Source organism: Hyperolius riggenbachi, chromosome 4 (assembly GCF_040937935.1).
Source record: "Hyperolius riggenbachi isolate aHypRig1 chromosome 4, aHypRig1.pri, whole genome shotgun sequence".
Classification (NCBI taxonomy): domain Eukaryota; kingdom Metazoa; phylum Chordata; class Amphibia; order Anura; family Hyperoliidae; genus Hyperolius; species Hyperolius riggenbachi.
This window is the reverse complement of record NC_090649.1, coordinates 423,784,446-423,804,454: the sequence shown is the minus strand read 5'-3', so window position 1 is coordinate 423,804,454 and position 20,009 is coordinate 423,784,446. Positions and strand designations below refer to the sequence as shown.

Sequence of the window (20,009 nt, the reverse complement as noted above, 5' to 3'; positions counted from 1 at the left end):
TCCCCTTTGATGGCTAGTTTAATTCACCTTGATCAGGTTGGCTTCATACCCACCCGTGAAGCTAGGGACAACACCCTTAGAACCCTGTTGGCAGTACATTGGGCACGGTCGAAGGCCTCGCCCATGATGCTCTTATCCACTGACGCGGAGAAGGCCTTCGACCGTGTCCGATGGGATTTTGTTAATAGTACCTTACAGCACACCGGCCTTCCTAGAAATATGATAGATCACATTATGGCCCTTTATAAGTCCCCCTCCGCCAGGATCAAAATAAATGGAGAACTATCAGAATCATTTCCTATTTATAATGGCACCCGACAGGGATGCCCCCTTTCTCCCTTTATTTTTGCCCTATCCCTGGAACCCCTACTCCGTAATATTAGAGCAAATCCGGACATCAGTGGACTTAAGTTCCCGACAGTTGAACACAAAACCGCCGCGTATGCGGATGATCTCTTATTCTATATAACTAACCCACACATCTCCCTTCCTAACCTTATGTTGGAATTTTCCAAATACAGTGACCTATCTAACTTTAAAATAAACTATAGCAAATGTGAGGCGTTAAATGTCGGCCTCTCCTCCACCCTAAAGTCTCAATTAGAGTCCAATTTCCCTTTCACCTGGTCCCTTCGAGCATTAACATACCTAGGCTCTAAAATACCCAATAACCTTACAGAAGTCTTTGCCCTTAACTATGTCCCGTTGCTCTCTAAGATTAGGACTGATTTGAAAAGATGGGATGTAGCAAAATTCTCGTGGTTTGGTAGAGTGAATATTATCAAAATGAATGTGTTACCACGATTCCTCTACATTTTTCAGGCCCTTCCGATACTGGCACCTGCATCATATTTTAAAGAACTCAGGGTACTGCTTCAGAAATTCATATGGAAAAATAGACCTCCCAGACTTAAATATGCTTTAACGATCCTACCTAAAACTCAGGGAGGTATGTCAATCCCAGACCTCTCACTATACTATGGGGCCTCGTCACTCATACGGATTGTTGACTGGCATCGACATGGTGCCCTCAAGCAATGGGTGGGAATGGAGAGTGACTTAGTTTCGCCCCATTTACCACACCTACCATGGTCTAATAGGACAGTGTCTCCTATAGTCAAAGCCTCCCCGTTGACTGAGTGCACCCTCAAGACCTTAGGCCAACTTAATAGATCAAATATCCTCTTTACTCTGCCTTCACCTTTGACTCCCCTACTAGATAATCCTGATTTCGCACCAGGGCTATGTAAAAATGCTTATAAACAATGGAGAAACCCCGGCCCCATTAGAGCCTGCCAACTACTTGAAAACAATAACTGGGCGACTCTGTCGGCTCTCAGGACCCGTCTGAAATCCCCCTCACTGGACGTTTGGTCCCACTCTCAGTTCATACACTTTCTCTCGGGCCTTGGGAGGGCTGAGGCGTTCTCCAGAGCTCTCTCCCCCTTTGAGAAACTGTGTAGTGGGGATGGGCATGTCCAACGAGGTATCTCCCAAATATACTCACTGCTCCTTTCTGATGCTGGGCTATCAACCTCATTACGCACTAAATGGGAATCCTCCCTTGACAGAACTTTTTCAGATCTTCAATGGCAAAAGATTCTCATACTATCCCAGAAATCATCTATATCAGCGCGTATACAGGAGTCCGGTTACAAAATGTTGACACACTGGTACCACACCCCAGATAGAATACACAGGATGTTCCCTAACTCTAGCCCTCTGTGCTGGCGATGTACGGCTCACAAGGGTACCTTGCTCCATATTTTCTGGAGCTGTCCAATTATAGTGCCTTTTTGGAACGCCGTCAAATCTATCATCACTAAAATCACAGATGTAGAACCCTCGAAAGACCCTTCATATTACCTACTGCACAATACCCCGAGGAGACTGGGCAAATATAAGAAATCATTGTCAAAACACCTCATTAATGCGGCCAGACTTGTTATTGCACGCCACTGGAAGTCAAATCAGGCACCCCTTATCGCAGAATGGTTAAGAGAGATTCAATCTATTAAATATATGGAGGATCTTACACATTCCATCCAAGATCGTCTAGAACAATTTAACCGCACATGGTCACCTTGGTGAGAATTCGAGGAAACGGATACCTACAAAAACTTAATATTCCCTGGAGTGGGCTATTAGCCCTTAAGTTCCCTGTCGTTAAAGTAGCGTCACTTACACCCTGCGACATGTTATGGTTTTTTTTTTTAGAGAATCTTTTTCAGCAGACCCATCAGGTGAGCCTGAGACGTGCGATCCAGATCGTACCTTCACTTTTCCTTCTTACTTTCTCTCTTTCTATTTTCTTTGTTTCATCTTACCTTTTTCTTTCTTGTCTTTTCTCTTCTTCTCTTATATCACTATTGCACACTTACCTCTTCATACATTTGATTAAACACTGATAGATATGGCTATGTCTCCGTCTATCTCTGAGTCTCTTAGATACTTGCAGTAGAGGGTGAGCTCACTGGGTGTATGATCCCTCTGGGCCCCGGTGTCCTCACCCCCTCATACTGGATTGCTCTGCTACATAAAGTAGAGACTCGTATTATATACACATAGGGGCAGATATGTGTAACCACTCATTCACCGGGGACAGTGTTCATTTATTTCCTTAATCAGACTTAGTATCAGTGCACAAGCATACTCTCGCTCTGTTACGAATTTGACTTAAAAGGAGCTGCTGCTTGGCTCCTATGCTTATGTATAATATACAATTTAATATGTATGTAACATTGTGTCATTTGGAATGGTATTACTTTCTTCCATGTACTGTTATTTCCTTGAAAACTTCAAAATAAAGAATCTTTAAAAAAAAAGATTAACATAAGTGTGATCGCTGTCTTATAATCTGGACAGCAACCAGTAAGGTGAGAGGCCATTGGTGGTGGTGTGATACACTACACACAGGAGGAGGTGAATTGAGTTCGTGGGTTTATGCTTTTCTGCTGTCTGATTTGGCAGTCATTGGAAATAGTGAGGACCTGTGAGACTCTGTCTTTGGATTAAGCACTGTGGGAGTGTCTGCTTCACTGCTGGGAAGAGTGTTGTTATATAAGGTTTTTACTGCTGTCTGTGATCTGGCAGCAGTGACACGTGGTGAGGGTTTATGACAACTGAGCTCTGGTAGACCACAAGTGAATGTATGGCACTGGGGAAGTTGGTATTAGGAAATAAGACTATTGAAACAGTATCACGCAATGTTTCTTTGTTTATTTCTTTTCTTTTTCTGAGCGATATAATTACGGAATTGGAAGTGATACATGTGAGCGCAGGATATTTTGAAGAATAAGTATAAATAAAGCCCAGTGTACCATCTCAGGGTCACTTTACAGGGAAACTATAGCGGAAAAAACTCATATTTATATACATATATTTTTTAGGTGGACTGTGGCTTAATTGTAGTGGCCTATAAAGATGGATCCCCAGCTCATGCACACTTTATGGACCCTGAACTGTGCCGCCATTACTGGGACAAGTGGTTGCTACGACTGGAAGATTATAAAGACAAGAATGATGGAAAGCAATAGCAATGCAATGTACTGGACTCTGGAGATCGCACATCTCTAGCAGCAGCAGCTCATATTGCATCAGTGGGCTGTCCCATACCAGCATTTTTTTATCAGAATGCAGCTACATTAAGTGTTGCCCTGTAACTGGCAAATTGATCCATTTGTTTCTAGCTACTTATTGTCAGCAGTATCTCAACTGGTGATGGAGCAACATATCTCTGTGATTACTGCAATAGCATCTTTAGAAATTCAGGGCCATATGCAATTCGTTTTTTCACCTGAGTTTTCTCCTAGGTGATATTTTTAAACTTGTAAATAAAATGCATTTGAAGCCACCAGAAAGCAAGCAAATACTCAAAATAATTTTGATAGTACTTTTTCACCTACTTTTTGGTACTTTTTTAGTTGAAAAGTGCTGAAAAGTTATTTTAAATCGAAGATGCAAAATTATCTCCCAGGAGAAAACCCAGGTGAAAAAGTGAATTGCATATGGCCCTCAGTGTATGCCAGCCTGGTGCAGAGAAGAACGGTGGTGAACTTTGGAATGTAAATTTCTCAAATAGCTGCAACATTGTGACTGTGAAATGAGCCCACACACTTGAGTGCACATGCCTGTATTTTGTCCTATGCGCACACATGGCTTGTGTTATAGCAATCTTATCAGAATTGAAATATGGGAGCTGCCATTCTGGACTATTTTAAGGTGCTTTTTTCCTTATCTGTGTACTATGTTTTTTTCTACTTGAAGTTTTAGTGTAGTTGTAAAATGAGACTGGTCAATAGTACAACCTACTCTTATTACTAACTTTCACTTTTTTAAATCTTAACAGAATTGTAAAACTGGGTACACATTATTTTTTGTCCATTGAGATCGGGACCCAATCTCTCAGGAAAAAAAAAATCCCTCAGGTTTGGGGCAAAATGCTGTACAGACGCATTGCCAGCATATGGGCTAGTTTAGGCCATAGAGGCCTCTTTAGGCGATATTGGTAGGGCTCTTGTACACATAACTCTCGTCAACATGGTCCTTAAAGTGATCTGAGTTCTGGAATTTTTTATTTTTGGAAAACAAACCTCCTCATAAGGGAGGTTAGTAAGGGTGTGTGCCATTGGGGGGGGGAGGGAAGCATCATTACTTACCTATGGGAAGCTGCTTCTCTGGCTGCAATCTTAAAGAGGAACTTAAGCCTAAACAAACATACTGTCATTAAGTTAATTAGTTATGTTAATTAAAATAGATAGGTAATATAATCTCTTACCCACCCTGTTTTAAAAGAACAGGTAAATGTTTGATTTCATGGGGCAGCCATCTTTTTGGTTGAAAGGAGATGATAGGGAGCGTGAGATACAGTTCCAACTGTCCTGTGTCCTGATCACCCCTCCCAGTTGCTAAGCAATGAGAACAACATCAGAAATCCCATCATGCTTTGCACAGTATCAGGGGGAAAATGCCCGGGCAGCTTTCATTGATGGGCGCATCTTAGCTTCTGTGTAGCCAAAAGTTCTGAGGCTATGAAACTGTTAGGGCTCTTTCACACTAGAGGCTGTGGTAGAAAAGGCTGAAAGTCAGCCTTTTGCTTAACGCCAATACATAGCGTTTTCAAAGCCTTTTGAAAGAGTTTTACAGCCCATATGAAAACGTCCTTTTTTTTTCTTCTATAAAAATAAGTGAACAAGATAGCTGTAAAACGCTTTGAAAACGCTGAAGTTGGCGTTTTCCATTGACTATCATTGAAACGCCAACAGCCAACTTCGGCTGTTAACAGCCCTGAAAAAGCTCCTGGGAGCGTTGAAACGCAACGCTCCAAAACGCCGAGTTAGATGTGAAAGGTAAAATGAAAGTCTATGGACTTTCTTTTACCTAGCAAAACGCCAACTTCGGCCGTGGCGTTAAAACGCCGAAAAATCCCTCTGGTGTGAAAGGGCCCTTAAAGAAACACCAAGCCTTTTAATGGCTGCTGAGTAGATTTTTAGTCTTAAGGTCCACTTTAAGCTTTTGCCAGCATTTATAATTCCCAGTGTGTCACGCGTGTACCACAATGCATGCCGGAAGATGTAGTCCGTAGGTGCGAGTTTTGTAATTCCCGGAAGTATAACGTGCACACTGCAATGCATGCCGGGAGATGTAGTTTGTGGGCTACATCTCCCGGCATCCTTTGTAGAGTGAAACCACCTGGAATTACAAAAGCCGCCAGAATCTGCCAATTGGGATATCTTGTATGGTGAATCTGCCAGAAAATGGGGTATCTTGTATGGTGACCCAGTGGCACATACCATTACAATCCTTCCAAACAGTGTTAGTTACACTAACATACTTTGCATATTTACCCCAAGACAGCAATTATACAGTGATGTAAAAAACTATTTGCCCCCTTCCTGATTTCTTATTCTTTTGCATGTTTGTCACACTTAAATGTTTCTGCTCATCAAAAACCGTTAACTATTAGTCAAAGATAATTGAACACAAAATGCAGTTTTAAATGATGGTTTTTATTATTTAGTGAGAAAAGAAACTCAAAACCTACATGGCTCTGTGTGAAAAAGAAATTGCCCCCTGAACCTAATAACTGGTTGGGTCACCCTTAGCAGCAATAATTGCAATCAAGCGTTTGCGATAACTTGCAACGAGTCTTTTACAGCGCTCTGGAGGAATTTTGGCCCACTCATCTTTGCAGAATTGTTGTAATTCAGCTTTATTTGAGGGTTTTCTAGCATGAACCGCCTTTTTAAAGTCCTGCCACAACATCTCAATAGGATTCAGGTCAGGACTTTGACTAGGCCACTCCAAAGTCTTCATTTTGTTTTTCTTCAGCCATTCAGAGGTGGATTTGCTGGTGTGTTTTGGGCCATTGTCCTGCTGCAGCACCCAAGATCGCTTCAGCTTTTAGTTGATGAACAGATGGCTGGATATTCTCCTTCAGGATTTTTTGGTAGACAGTAGAATTGATGGTTCCATCTATCACAGCAAGCCTTCCAGGTCCTGAAGCAGCAAAACAACCCCAGACCATCACACTACCACCATTTTACTGTTGGTATGATGTTCTTTTGCTGAAATGCTGTGTTACTTCTACGCCAGATGTAACGGGACACGCACCTTCCAAAAAGTTGAACTTTTGTCTCGTCGGTCCACAAGGTAATTTCCCAAAAGTCTTGGCAATCATTGAGATGTTTTTTTTTAGCAAAATTGAGACAAGCCTTAATGTTCTTTTTACTTAAAAGTGGTTTGTGCCTTGGATATCTGCCATGCAAGCCATTTTTGCCCAGTCTCTTTCTTATGGTGGAGTCGTGAATACTGACCTTGATTGAGGCAAGTGAGACCTGCAGTTCTTTAGATGTTGTCCTGTGGTCTTTTGTGGCCTCTCGGATGAGTTTTCTCTGCGCTCTTGGGGTAATTTTGGTCGGCCGGCCACTCCTGGGAAGGTTCATCACAGTTCCATGTTTTTGCCATTTGTGGATAATGGCTCTCACTGTGGTTCGCTGGACTCCCAAAGCTTTAGAAATGGCTTCATAACCTTTACCAGACTGATAGATCTCAATTACTTTTGTTCTCATTTGTTCCTGAATTTCTTTAGATCTTGGCATGATGTCTAGCTTTTGGTCTACTTCGTGTCAGATAGCTCCTATTTAAGTGATTTCTTGATTGAAACAGGTGTGTCAGTAATCAGGCCTGGGGGTGAGTACAGAAAATGAACTCAGGTGTGATAAACCACAGTTAAGTTATTTTTTAACAAGGGGGGGCAATCACTTTTTCACACAGGGCCATGTAGATTTTGAGTTTTTTTTTCCTCACTTAATAATAAAAACCATCATTTAAAACTGCATTTTGTGTTCAATTATGTTATCTTCGACTAATAGTTAACGGTTTTTGATGAGCAGAAACATTTAAGTGTGACAAACATGCAAAAGAATAAGAAATCAGGAAGGGGGCAAATAGTTTTTTACATCACTGTATAACCGATACCTGCACAGTTTGATCAATATCAATCCTGAGGTCCAAAAACTCTTGTGCCCAATCCACCGCCATCTGCAAACTACACAGTAATAGTTTGCACACCAAGTGCCCAGACCACTGACTCAAAATAAGTGGTTTACCTTACCACCAGTGCCCAAACCACCTGTATTGTATTCATACTCATATAGCATGTAGCACTAGCCCTCAACCACCAAAAAAAGTTTATATTTCATTGTGAAAGTGTGTGACCATGGCTGCAATGTTTCTTTCCTTTTTGTACAAGTTTAACCATCAAAGATGGGTCATCCATTAGATTTAATGCAGTTCTCTCACCTGGGTCCATATGCAATTACATTTTTCTCCTGGATCTTATCTTGAAAAAGTATCAATATTTTGAGCTTTTATTCCTTGCTGGTGGGCTAAAAGGCATTTTAATGACAAGATGTGAACAGATCACCTAGGACAGGCATGTCCAAAGTTTAGCCTGGGGGCTAAATATGGCCCACTGAGTCATTTCTGGTGGCCATAAAGGTCGCCACAGTTGAAAATTCCATGTGGTCTGCAGGCTGTAGCTGCAGTGCCACATGCAGGGGCCAGCAGTAACAGCCACTGATTAGCAGCTACCACTGTGCTAACTGCTCACAGTATATGGGTTATTTCCCATGGAAATATTTTATTTGTCAAAATGTGATATTGGCATAATGTAACTAACAGCAATCAGCAAAAATGGTTTAATTTCGCTAGCTTGGCCCCCTTGTACTCAAGAACAGCGATATGGCCCTTGGCCTAAAAACTTTGTACACCCCTGACCTAGGAGAAAACATTAATTGCATATGGGCTGTGGCTTCCAGTTGCCTTGGCCCATTAACATTGAAAGCTTACTTGATTTTGCTAGTGACCAACACCACAGAAGTAATTTGACTGCTGCTCACAGGCATGGAACTGAGAATTTACTATGGAAACTAAATGTATTTCGGGCACCAGTGACACAGTTTTGTTCTCTGTGAAATCATGTGTTTTCAACAATACAGAATCTGAAATAAATGTTATAACTGTATGCCTCCCCAGTCTGTATATTTGCTTTAACCAGGAATTCAGTCAAATCTTAACCTCTTCAATAAATGTTATCACACTCGTGGAATTACTAAGAAAAGACTCCTGTAAAGAAAAATATCAAAACTTGTGCCTACAGACTTTATTTTAACTGAGCTAACATGGACTGTGCCCTGTATTTGTGAGAATTTTGTTCTTTGACCGCTTGGATTCAGAAAGATACTTGCCTAAAGCTGGCCACTAATGATCCAATCTTTTTCATCCAATCTTACCATTTCTATATAATATAAAGGTAACTGCCTGAAGCATCCATTCAATATATTCACTCACTTTACCCTTATACTACATAGATGTGGTAAGATTGGATGAAAAAGATTGGATCATTAGTGGCCAGCATAAGAAGGAAGAAGCCTCTGGATTCTAATGAGGCTTTCCATGGCATTCCCGGTCCCACATTGCCGCTCATGGACTCTCCAGCTGATCAGGGCCACTCTCCTTTCCTGACAAATGCGCATGTGTGCCCATTAACACACGGGCGCAGTACAGCCATGTTAATGCTAGAAGCGGAGCACAGCTGATCGATCATATTACCAACAAGCCTTTGTCGGTAAGCTTTGGAGGCTCCACTAGTGGCAACGGTGGATCCGAGGACACCATGGGGCGAACACAGAGAATCCAGCGCAGGAGACTTGGGCACACAGGGAGTAACTTCGGCGCCGTCAGAAGACAGAGCTGAAGTTACTTTTAAAACACAATAATTCGGCTTCCAGCAATTGCCGAGTTATTTAATTCCCCACCATCCTTGGCGGCCTGGAGGGGGAATAGTATTTAACATGGCTGGGACTTGTGCAGCAGCAGGATCAGCCATATACCAGCTGTATTCTGCGCCCAAGTCTCCCGCGCCGATTCCTCTCGTACACCCATGTGGAGCTTTATTTGGATCCAGAGGCTTTCCCTCTTAGGAAAGTATGTGCTTATACACTTTAACCTAAAAATTTGTACACATGCCAGACAGAACTCTGACAAGGCAGCCTTTTAGGGCCGTCTCTAACCAAGAGTCCCACTTTTTTCTCTTTGCATTTTTTTTTGGGGGGGGGGGGGGCAATAAGTACTACTTATTGCAGGGACCTTGCCTCCGCTGATTTTATCATAAGTGCCCTCAGGCAAAAAGTTTAAGTTAACTGCCCCCCCTGCTATGGCCTGCAAGTTCTACTTGGAATTTGGAATCTGAACGGCAGAGCTAATGCCTAAAGGTGATACCTTCTATTCTCTAGGGTTTTATTAACAGGAAAAATGGTGACATCTCTAGAAAGCCTTTTACTCAGTTCTACATATATGTGCAAGTGCATAGACCAATGTATGTAACTCAAGATGCTTTAAAGTGTAACTGAAAGGACCCCAAAAATGAGTTTGATACTTACAGTAGAGGCAAGCCTCTAGATCAGGGGTCACCAAACTTTTTCGGTCAATGGCCAGGTCAACATACTTCATAATGCTGGGGGGGCCGGAGTATACATAAAATTACATTACATTGAGCCTAGGTAGTGTAAATTACCTGTTAACATGTGCAGTTCTTATGTCTCCCATTTAACCAAATCTGATAGTATGCCGCCCAACACAGCATGTGCAGATAATATGTCCTGCAACACAGAGGAGATCTCCTCCAGAGAAGTAGCCATTCATGTTGTGCTCTAAGAACATCTTTTCTACAGACAGTGAAACAATTGGACCCATATGGATGGGTGGTGCCAGCAGTGCTATTCTATACGTGGGTCACAGATATTTAAAGATGCAGTGGACCGCATCTATAAGTAATAGATTTTGAGAGTGGGGGGCCGGTGAAAAAGCCTCAGGGGGCCGCTTTCGGCCTGTGGGCCTTAAGGTGCGTACACACATGCGACTATAGTCGTTTGAAACGATCGTTCCCCGATCCTTTCAAACGACGATAGTTTGAAAAAAAAGCAGCCAACGACCATGAAGTCAAACGACGGACGAGCTAGATCGTTCAAAACGAATGATCTAGCTTGGCGGATTTTTCCCAACGACGATCGTTTGCAAAAGTAGTACATCGTTGGAAACAATCGTTCGTACTAGGCTTGACATGCACATTTCACTATTTCTCCATGGAACGTTTCATTTTTATGCGCAGGCGCAATAGTTACTTTTACATGATGTAACGTTCGTTCTAACGATCTGATCGTTACACACCTTTTAAAACTAACTTTACTTAGGTCGTTCTTTCATCAATTAAAAGTTTGTTTCTTAGTTCACAACGAACGATCGTTGTCGCATGTGTGTATGTAGCTTTAGTTTGAGGACCACTGCTCTAGATAGTCCAGAGGCTTCCCATATCCTCTGCTGCACACTCCATATCACACACAAGCATACAGCGCTGCGTAATATGTTGGCGCTTTATAAATACATAAATAAATAATAAATACTGCACATGCGCAAGAACAGAGGGGAGCGCAGCCATAAGAACATACCTGACAAGTTCTTGTCAAATATGTTCAGTGAGAACTGTGGCATCAAAGAAGACATGAGATTGGCTTCTGAACTATCCAGAGGCTTTCCCTCTACTTCGATAAAAGAGAATCTGAAGCGAATAGGAAAACAAAAAACAGATACCTAAGGAGAGGGAAGGCTCTGGGTCCTACAGAGCCTTCCTGTTCCTCTCATCCTCTCGTTCCCCGCAGGCTCCCCCGTTTGAATCTCCTGCCGCAGGAGGCCCGAGTGCTCCCAGAGCAGAGGAGAGCTGTCTCCGACCCATGGGTCTGAGACTGTTAATGGGAGAACCAGCGCAGGAACAACGGGATGAGGAGAGAAATGGGAAGGCCCTATAGGACCCCCAGAGCCTTCCCTCTCCTTAGGTATGTTTTTTTTTTTCTTAGTTTATGGTTCAGACTCCCTTTACGTATCACACTTATTTTTTGGGTCCTTACAGGGTAATGTAAAGGATATCTGCATAATTGATTAACATTTCTAACATTTAAAGAATGAATAACGGTTGTACAAAAAAAAATATCTCCAAACAGCCTGTTAAAAAGTTGTGTAAAAATGTCCGGAGTGCACTGCATGTAACCAAAGAAAGATGCTATAAGAAAATGCATATTTCACTCAGAACGTTGTATATGTATGTATTTCAAAATAGTTTAATAACAAATGTGCCCAGTCTGTACAAGGATGAATATTGATAGTAAAAAAACAAAACAAAAACAAATCGCAGAATAATACAGAGTTCTTGACGTCAAGATTCACTCTCATCAATGTCTTTGTCAGGATCTTTTTCTTCATCATCTTCTTCATCGTCATCTTTCTGCTGCTTTTTCCAAAGTTTGGCCATGGCAAGCAATTTAAGATTGGGCTGATTGGCAGCATCTTCAGGAAAGATGTAGTCATAGTACTCCTCCCAACCAGCATCTGACTATAAGGGAAAAGTAAAGAATAGTTATCAGCTCCAGTTTAATTTAAAAAGGAATGACTATCCATACCATGGGGGACAGGCACTCTGTGGCTACATATACAGGTACTAGAGGGGCTCTCTAGCTACCTATACTGGTGGTCCGATTATGTCAGCATTTTTAAAGCGGTAAACAATGTACTGCTTTTGGTAGCAAACATAATCAGACTGCCAAGGTTGTTAAACATGCATTTTATGGCCCTGAAAAGTTTGCGGGTCTTGTCCTCAGTTTATATGATCTGCCAGAAATATTCCTATATCTCTTAAGGTGTGTAGACACCTATCATGTATTTCGGGATTGGGACCAGATTACCTTGGGCGACATTGCTGGGCCAGCCAGCACAGATGCATCAGCTACATAGCTGACGGTGCTCACTGTTGCAGGGCGGGGTGAATGTGGTATTCGGGGGCGGAAGGATGAAGGTATTCCATCTTCAAAGAAGTTGGCCATCCGACGGCTGAGTAGATCCACCATAGTAAATCCAGATAGCTCGTGGGTTGAGGGTCTGCGGCTGCTGTACACAAGCTTGATTGTTGGCTGAGGTGGTAGTTATTAGCTGCCTCAGCCAACTTAAAGAAAACCTGAACTGAACATGTAGTCTACTCCTCAGTGTCTTTCTCCTGTCCCGCGTCCTGTTGGTTCACTGTGATCAAGGGAATTTTCCGTCCTCCATTTTGAAAATAGCCATTACCCATAACAGCTTTCTGGTCGGCACACAGTTAAACTGCAACATCGCCCACTTGAGACAGGGAAACATGGACATTACCTGGTACATCAGTTTTCCTCTCAGCTATAACTGACAGCAACTGATATATAACTGACAGCAACTGATATACAGTGGAGGAAATAATTATTTGACCCCTCACTGATTTTGTAAGTTTGTCCAATGACAAAGAAATGAAAAGTCTCAGAACAGTATCATTTCAATTGTAGGTTTATTTGAACAGTGGCAGATAGCACATCAAAAGGAAAATCGAAAAAATAACCTTAAATAAAAGATAGCAACTGATTTGCATTTCATTGAGTGAAATAAGTTTTTGAACCCTCTAACAATAAAAGACTTAATACTTAGTGGAAAAACCCTTGTTTGCAAGCACAGAGGTCAAACGTTTCTTGTAATTGATGACCAAGTTTGCACACATTTTAGGAGGAATGTTGGTCCACTCCTCTTTGCAGATCATCTCTAAATCCCTAAGGTTTCGAGGCGGTCTCTGTGCAACTCTGAGCTTGAGCTTCCTCCATAGGTTTTCTATTGGATTAAGGTCCGGAGACTGACTAGGCCACTCCATGACCTTAATGTGCTTCTTCTTGAGCCACTCCTTTGTTGCCTTTGCTGTATGTTTTGGGTCATTGTCGTGCTGGAACACCCATCCACGACCCATTTTCAGTTTCCTGGCAGAGGGAAGGAGGTTGTCGTTCAGGATTTCACGATACATGGCTCCGTCCATTTTCCTGTTAATGCGATTAAGTTGTCCTGTGCCCTTAGCAGAAAAACACCCCCAAAGCAAAATGTTTCCACCCCCATGCTTGACGGTGGGGACGGTGTTTTGGGGGTCATAGGCACCATTTTTCTTCCTCCAAACACAGCGAGTTGAGTTAATGCCAAAGAGCTCTATTTTGATCTCATCAGACCACAGCACCTTCTCCCAGTCACTCACAGAATCATTCAGGTGTTCATTGGCAAACTTCAGACGGGCCTGCACATGTGCCTTCTTGAGCAGGGGGACCTTGCGAGCCCTGCAGGATTTTAATCCATTGCGGTGTAATGTGTTTCCAATGGTTTTCTTGGTGACTGTGGTCCCTGCTAATTTGAGGTCATTCACTAACTCCTCCCGTGTAGTTCTAGGATGCTTTTTCACCTTTCTCAGAACCATTGACACCCCACGAGGTGAGATCTTGCGTGGAGCCCCAGAGCGAGACCGATTGATGGTCATTTTGTGCTCCTTCCATTTTCGAACAATCGCACCAACAGTTGTCACCTTCTCTCCCAGCTTCTTGCTAATGGTTTTGTAGCCCATTCCAGCCTTGTGCAGGTATACAGTTTTGTCTCTGACATCCTTGGACAGCTCTTTGGTCTTTCCCATGTTGGAGAGTTTGGAGTCTGCTTGATTGATTGATTATGTGGACAGGTGTCTTTTATACAGGTGACTAGTTAAGACAGGTGTCCTTAATGAGGGTGACTAATTGAGTAGAAGTGTCTAACCACTCTGTGGGAGCCAGAACTCTTAACCTCCTTGCCGGTCTAAAAAATCCGGCAAGGAGGCAGCGCTGCACTTTTTTTTTTTTTTAAAATCATGTAGCGAGCCCAGGGCTCGCTACATGATAGCCGCTGAGCGGCAGCATCCCCCCACCCACTCCGATCGCCTTCGGCGATCAGAGTATGCAGGGAATCCCGTTGAGAACGGGATTTCCTGCAGGGCTTCCCCGGTCGCCATGGCGACCGGGCGGGATGACGTCACCGACGTCATGGACGTCGTGACGTCAGAGGGAATCCCGATCCGCCCCTTAGCGCTGCCTGGCACTGATTGGCCAGGCTGCGCAGGGGTCTGGGGCGGGGGGGGGGGGCGGCTCGGCGGGTAGCGGCGAATCGGCGGCGATCGCGTACTACACGCAGCTAGCAAAGTGCTAGCTGCGTGTAGGAAAAAAAAATTATGCAAATCGGCCCAGCGGGGCCTGAGAAATCCTCCTGCGCAGGTTACCCCGAACTGTGTTCGGGATAACCGTGTAGGAAAAAAAAATTATGCAAATCGGCCCAGCGGGGCCTGAGAAATCCTCCTGCGCAGGTTACCCCGAACTGTGTTCGGGATAACCGGCAAGGAGGTTAATGGTTGGTAGGGGTTCAAAAACTTATTTAACTCAATGAAATGCAAATCAGTTGCTATCTTTTATTTAAGGTTATTTTTTTTATTTTCCTTTTGATGTGCTATCTGCCACTGTTAAAATAAACCTACCATTGAAATGATACTGTTCTGAGACTTTTTATTTCTTTGTCATTGGACAAACTTACAAAATCAGTGAGGGGTCAAATAATTATTTCCTCCACTGTATTTCAGGTCTGACAAAATGTTGACAGAACTGGAAGGGATTATGGTCAGAAGAAAATGGTGAGCTTCTGAGAGGAACTGATGGCAAGATAACTATGTAATGTTCATTTGAAATTACCTCATGTGTTTATTTTAAATATTTTTACTCAGTACAGGTTCTCTTTAAGTCAAGTGTGTGTATAAGCCTTTCCTGTGCTAACAAAAATAAGTAAGCTCCCAGACAGTCTATTGTTACTCAAGAAACTGTTTTCTTTGGATCTATCAGTCAAGCTTTTTCTTTATTTGTATAATTCAATAGCGACAGTTCAACCAGACTAAAAACAGTCTGACCACAGATGTTCTAATGCCAATAACTAGTGATGCTCTCCGGATTGTATTTGGATGAAATCCGAATGAGTTTCATTCGGATTTCATAGTCTTAATTAATGCATCTGAGCGGGTGGGTGAGGGAAGATTAAACTTACACAGCATACGTCATCTTTCATCCGTCCCACAGCGCCTCCCACGCTACATTCCAAGCCGCGTCATGTGACTAAAAACACTTCCCCCTTCCGGGTTGAAGGAGGAAGTGTTTGTAGTCACGTGACACGTCTTGGGATGGATGAAAGAAGACGTTTGCTTGGTAAGTTTAAACCCCTCGCCCACTCGCTCAGCTGCATTAATTAAGAGGATAAAATCCAAATGACAGTCATTCGGCTTTCATCCGTCACTCATCACTGCTGAAGGATAAAAAATAAAAATGAATAATTATAGATCAAATGTTATTCCTTCTTAATTTCCTTTTCAATGACTGTAATATTCTGGCCTTACTGGTCACCACTTACCATTTTTGCAGGCTGAAGAGAATATGTGTGGTTAATGGGCAGTGGCAACCTTGTTTTTAACACACTTAAAGAGGAACTGTCGTGAAAATCTTAAAATTGAAACCCCATACAAATAAGAAGTTCATTTCTTCCAGAGTAAAATGAGCCATAAATTACTTTTCTCCTATCTGACATTACCGACAGATGTTGGGTTAGTCCATCTCTCCATAGGGGATTCTCAGCATGGCCTTTATTCTTTATAAAGACAGTCCCTGAAAAATCTTTATACAAAAGATAAAAAGAAGCTGACCAGCCTCACTGCTCGTAGCACACTTTTTTGGCAGTTGAGCAGAGCAACTGCCATTCACTAAGTGCTTTTAAAAAATAAATAAAACCCTGAAACCATGAACCCCCCCCCCCCATGAGAAGATGGGCTAGTCCAAAGTCTGTAGGTAATGTCAGATTTCTGCTACTGAATGTAAGTGACGGCAACATAGGAGAAAACTAATTTATGGCTCATTTTACTCTGGAAGAAACGTACTTCTTATGTTTACATGTATTTAAAATTTTTAGATTTTCGCGACAGAGGTCCTTTAAAGTGCACCCGAAATGGGACTAAAGGGCATATTTTTACTTTGCTGAGGCTTTCTCCAGCCCGATGAGGTGCATTGGTTCCCTCACCGTCCTCTACATTATCTTCCCCTGGTAATCCAGCCAGTTGTGCGCTCTTGTGCTGCCTAGCCGTGCGCCCCCATGCTTGGGAGTGTTCTGCGCAAGCGCACTGCTACTGCACAGGTGCAGAAGTCTCCCAACTGCAGGAGCACAATGGTGAGTGCGGCCGGCCAGATTACTGGGGAGGATTAGAAGATAACTGAGCAACCAGAGAGGATGGGGAGGGAGCCCATGCACCTCATGGGGCTGGAGGAAGCCCCAGGGAAGTAGAAATATGCCCTTTAGGCCTATTTCAGGTTTCCTTTAAAGCCAACTAAACACAAAACTAATGATGTTGAATTCTGAAAGCATGGGTTGTCTAATGTAAATTGCAGGTGATATTTTTGGCATTGAACATTTTAATTTAGAATTCTATGTTACACTAGTGCTAATCTGAATTCAGTTTAAAGGACAACTGAAGTGAGAGGTATATGGAGGCTGCCATATTAATTGCCTTTTAAACAATACCAGTTGCCTAGCTGTTCTGCTGATCCTCTGCCTCTAATACATTTAGCCATAGACCCTGAACAAGCATGCAGCAGATCTGGTGTTTCTGACATTATTGTCAGATCTGATAAGATTAGCTGCATGCTTGTTTCTGGTACAATTCAGACACTACTGCAGCCTAACAGACCAGCAGGACTGCCAGACAACTGGAATTGCTTAAAAGGATATAAATATATCAGCCTCCATATACCTCTCACTGTTACTTGGTCTCCTTTCAGTGTATAGTGAGGTCCTAGCTGAAGCTGAAGAGGTCCTAGCAGAATAAGCGATAGAGAATTACATTTGGGCAGAGGTATGTATCTTACCCCATCTTCTGCTTGGAGCTTTCTCCTTTTCTTGACTCTCTCTGGCATCAGTTTAGCTACTCTCTCTTGTGTATTTTCACTGCCAAACTCCTCCTCAAAACTCCTCCAGGACTCCAACAGCATCAGCCTCTCTTCCTTCTCTTCACAGTTCCTCAGAGTCCTGTTTGCCTCCTCGTAGATCTGTCTGCATTTGACCAGTGTATCCTCCCCTCCAGTAGTCAACTCAAACTGTGCAAAACTGATCCAAACCTTAGCAAATGAGAAAGAAAGTCAGTAGGACCAATAACATGAGATGGGTGAACATCTTTATCAGATTCTGGAAATATTGTGCTGATATTCTTAATACGTTTGAAGCAGAAACCTTCATGGAGAGGCACTCTGCACCTGGCTTTTGAAACCGTTCAGCACTTTATTTGGCCCGGGGAAGTGGGCAGAGGCCCACAAAACACATTGCCTGTGTTAATTAGAAATGCATATTTATATACATGGATTTGTCGTTATTGAGGTAAGCCACCCCCTCCCCCCCCCTTTTTTTTAATACTCTTATGAGTTTTGTGCACTCCTGGGCGCCTCTTACCCCTTATCCCCTTTGTACTTGTCTCCCTCCTTGCGAGGGCCAAGTCTGGTCATGTCAGGACCTTACTGCTGTTTTTCAAGAGTGCGACCATCACCACACTCTCTGGATACCCAAATGGAGTCGGGTTTGTGCATCTCCACCTGTTTCCAGTGGTCGGTTGCTCCCTATGGAACCTCCCTTTGTGAGTGTTCATTTCACCTAATTTTTATAGATTTAACGATGTACTGCACCATTTTGGCTTATGGGTAAATTTATAAAGATGTAAGTAATTAAATTAAATTAAATGCTTTAAAGAGAACCTGAGGTGGCATATTATAATCCTAATAGGACCCAGAGGCATGTCGTTTGCACAATGACATGCCTCTGGGTCATTGTATTGTTGCTGCCAGCCGCCCCCCCCCTCCCCCACGCCGTGGTGCACCCCGTTAAAAGATCTCCAGGCTAGCAACAATCTGCTTGTCGCTAGCTGGCTTTATTTATGTGAGGCTGTCAGTCAGACTCGTAGCATTTCCCCCGATAACGTAAAGTACTTCCTGGGTTGCGGCTTGGCTTCCTATTGGAGGACACAAACGGGGGGTGCGTTATCAAGGGGGCGATGCTACGAGGCTGACTGACAGCCTCACATAAATAAAGCCAGCAAGCGACAAGCAGATTGTCACTAGGCTGGCGATCTTTTAAGGGGGTACAGCGCGGCGCAGGGGGGGATGGCAGCGGCGATACAATGACCTCTGGGTCCTATTAGGATTATAATATGCCACCTCGGGTTCCCTTTAATGGGAAACTGCATTGCAGATGTATATCATTGTTCCCACAAGACTTCAGACATCAGAGCACTGAGGGAGACCTCAATAGGATCCTGAGGCTTCCATCTCTTTAGGCAAGTATCTAATTTTGTACTTGAGCTTTGGCTCATGAACACTTTAAAATCCCTGATACTACAGGAAAATGGAACCAAGTCAGGTTCCATTTTTTTTCTTAGACTATTTCTGTTTCAAATAATCAAAAAAATAAGTATTTGATTTAAATTCACCTTGTCCTGTTTGAAGTATAAACGAAGTAAAGCTGGCCATATTATACATGTCGATTTTTCTGATCGATTTATGGCAGAACTAGTAGACCCAAGCCTGTTTATAAACGGGCTCTAGGTCTGTCTCTCACCTGCCAGCCGCGCGCATACGCCCACCTGGCTAACTGGCCCCGTCCTCCTGTCCCAACGGTCTGTGCTGCGCACATGCGCAGTAGCAAAAAGCACAGACCCAAGGAAACAGAGACAGGAACACTTAGGTTTTATTAGGTAGGATTAATCACTTTCAATTGAATCTGCCAGTAATCTGTTGCTCCAACATATCTGATAATGTGCAGTCTATCGGTCAAATGTCTGATTGGATGACCCATAGCGTTCGACTGCATTGAGAAGCATTCAGCTTGTTGTTTCTGAGAAATCCATCAAAACTGAGCTTGCTATATATGGTAAGAATTGATCATTATCAGACTGAATTCCAAACAGATAGGTATCAATAAGCTTGGCATATCAGGCCATAATCGGCCCGTGTATGGCTAGCTTAAAATACCTGCCATTTATTATCCTATATATATGGAATACCTTAACATGCTGTGTTCTTTGCAGAAGTCTCCTGTACAAGTTTCTTGTCCTGTCGTATTCTTCCTGCTCTATTTCAAAGTCAATGTACGATTTCCAAAGAACCTGCAAGAGTCACAGACGAGTACATGAGACAGTCCTCTCCATTCTAATGTTCAGTGCACAATATATTTGTCATCCAAAACAATCTTTGATAATTTCTAATGGCATATTGCTGTACAAACTGCTCAGCTATCTGCAAAGCAGTTTGTTCTTCTTTAAGGGAAGGAATAGGAAAAGGTCACGCAACATCCACCTGCAATGTTTTTGAAAGGGTATTTACACACACACAGAGCAATACCATACCTGGTGTTTTGATTAAAAAACAAAATAAATTTCAGACCATGTTTTCCGATGGGACTTAGTCAGGGGTCATCGGGGCCGGAAGTCCATGGAGTGAGGACGTACTGAAGATCAGCTCCCGTCAGAGTCTTTAACC

General features: G+C 42.9%; 2 protein-coding genes across 5 annotated transcripts in view; one reads left to right on the top strand and one right to left on the bottom strand.

The window, feature by feature from the left end:
• Window positions 1-4,316, top strand: part of MGME1 (mitochondrial genome maintenance exonuclease 1) — a 58,655-nt gene extending 54,339 nt beyond the window's left edge. For all 4 annotated transcript variants that reach the window (XM_068232443.1, XM_068232444.1, XM_068232446.1 and 1 more), the window contains one exon: window positions 3,390-4,316. In XM_068232443.1, the coding sequence (XP_068088544.1) occupies window positions 3,390-3,536 (147 nt within the window). In that variant the 3' untranslated portion in view covers window positions 3,537-4,316. The remainder of the gene's footprint in view (window positions 1-3,389) is intronic.
• A 7,332-nt stretch (window positions 4,317-11,648) lies between these two features.
• CRNKL1 (crooked neck pre-mRNA splicing factor 1) overlaps window positions 11,649-20,009 on the bottom strand; it is a 37,079-nt gene continuing 28,718 nt past the window's right edge. The window contains exons 12-14 of the mRNA XM_068232442.1: window positions 19,535-19,636; window positions 17,355-17,603; window positions 11,649-11,947 (exon numbers count right to left, since the gene is read on the bottom strand). Of these exons, the coding sequence (XP_068088543.1) occupies window positions 11,771-11,947; window positions 17,355-17,603; window positions 19,535-19,636 (528 nt within the window). The 3' untranslated portion in view covers window positions 11,649-11,770. The remainder of the gene's footprint in view (window positions 11,948-17,354; window positions 17,604-19,534; window positions 19,637-20,009) is intronic.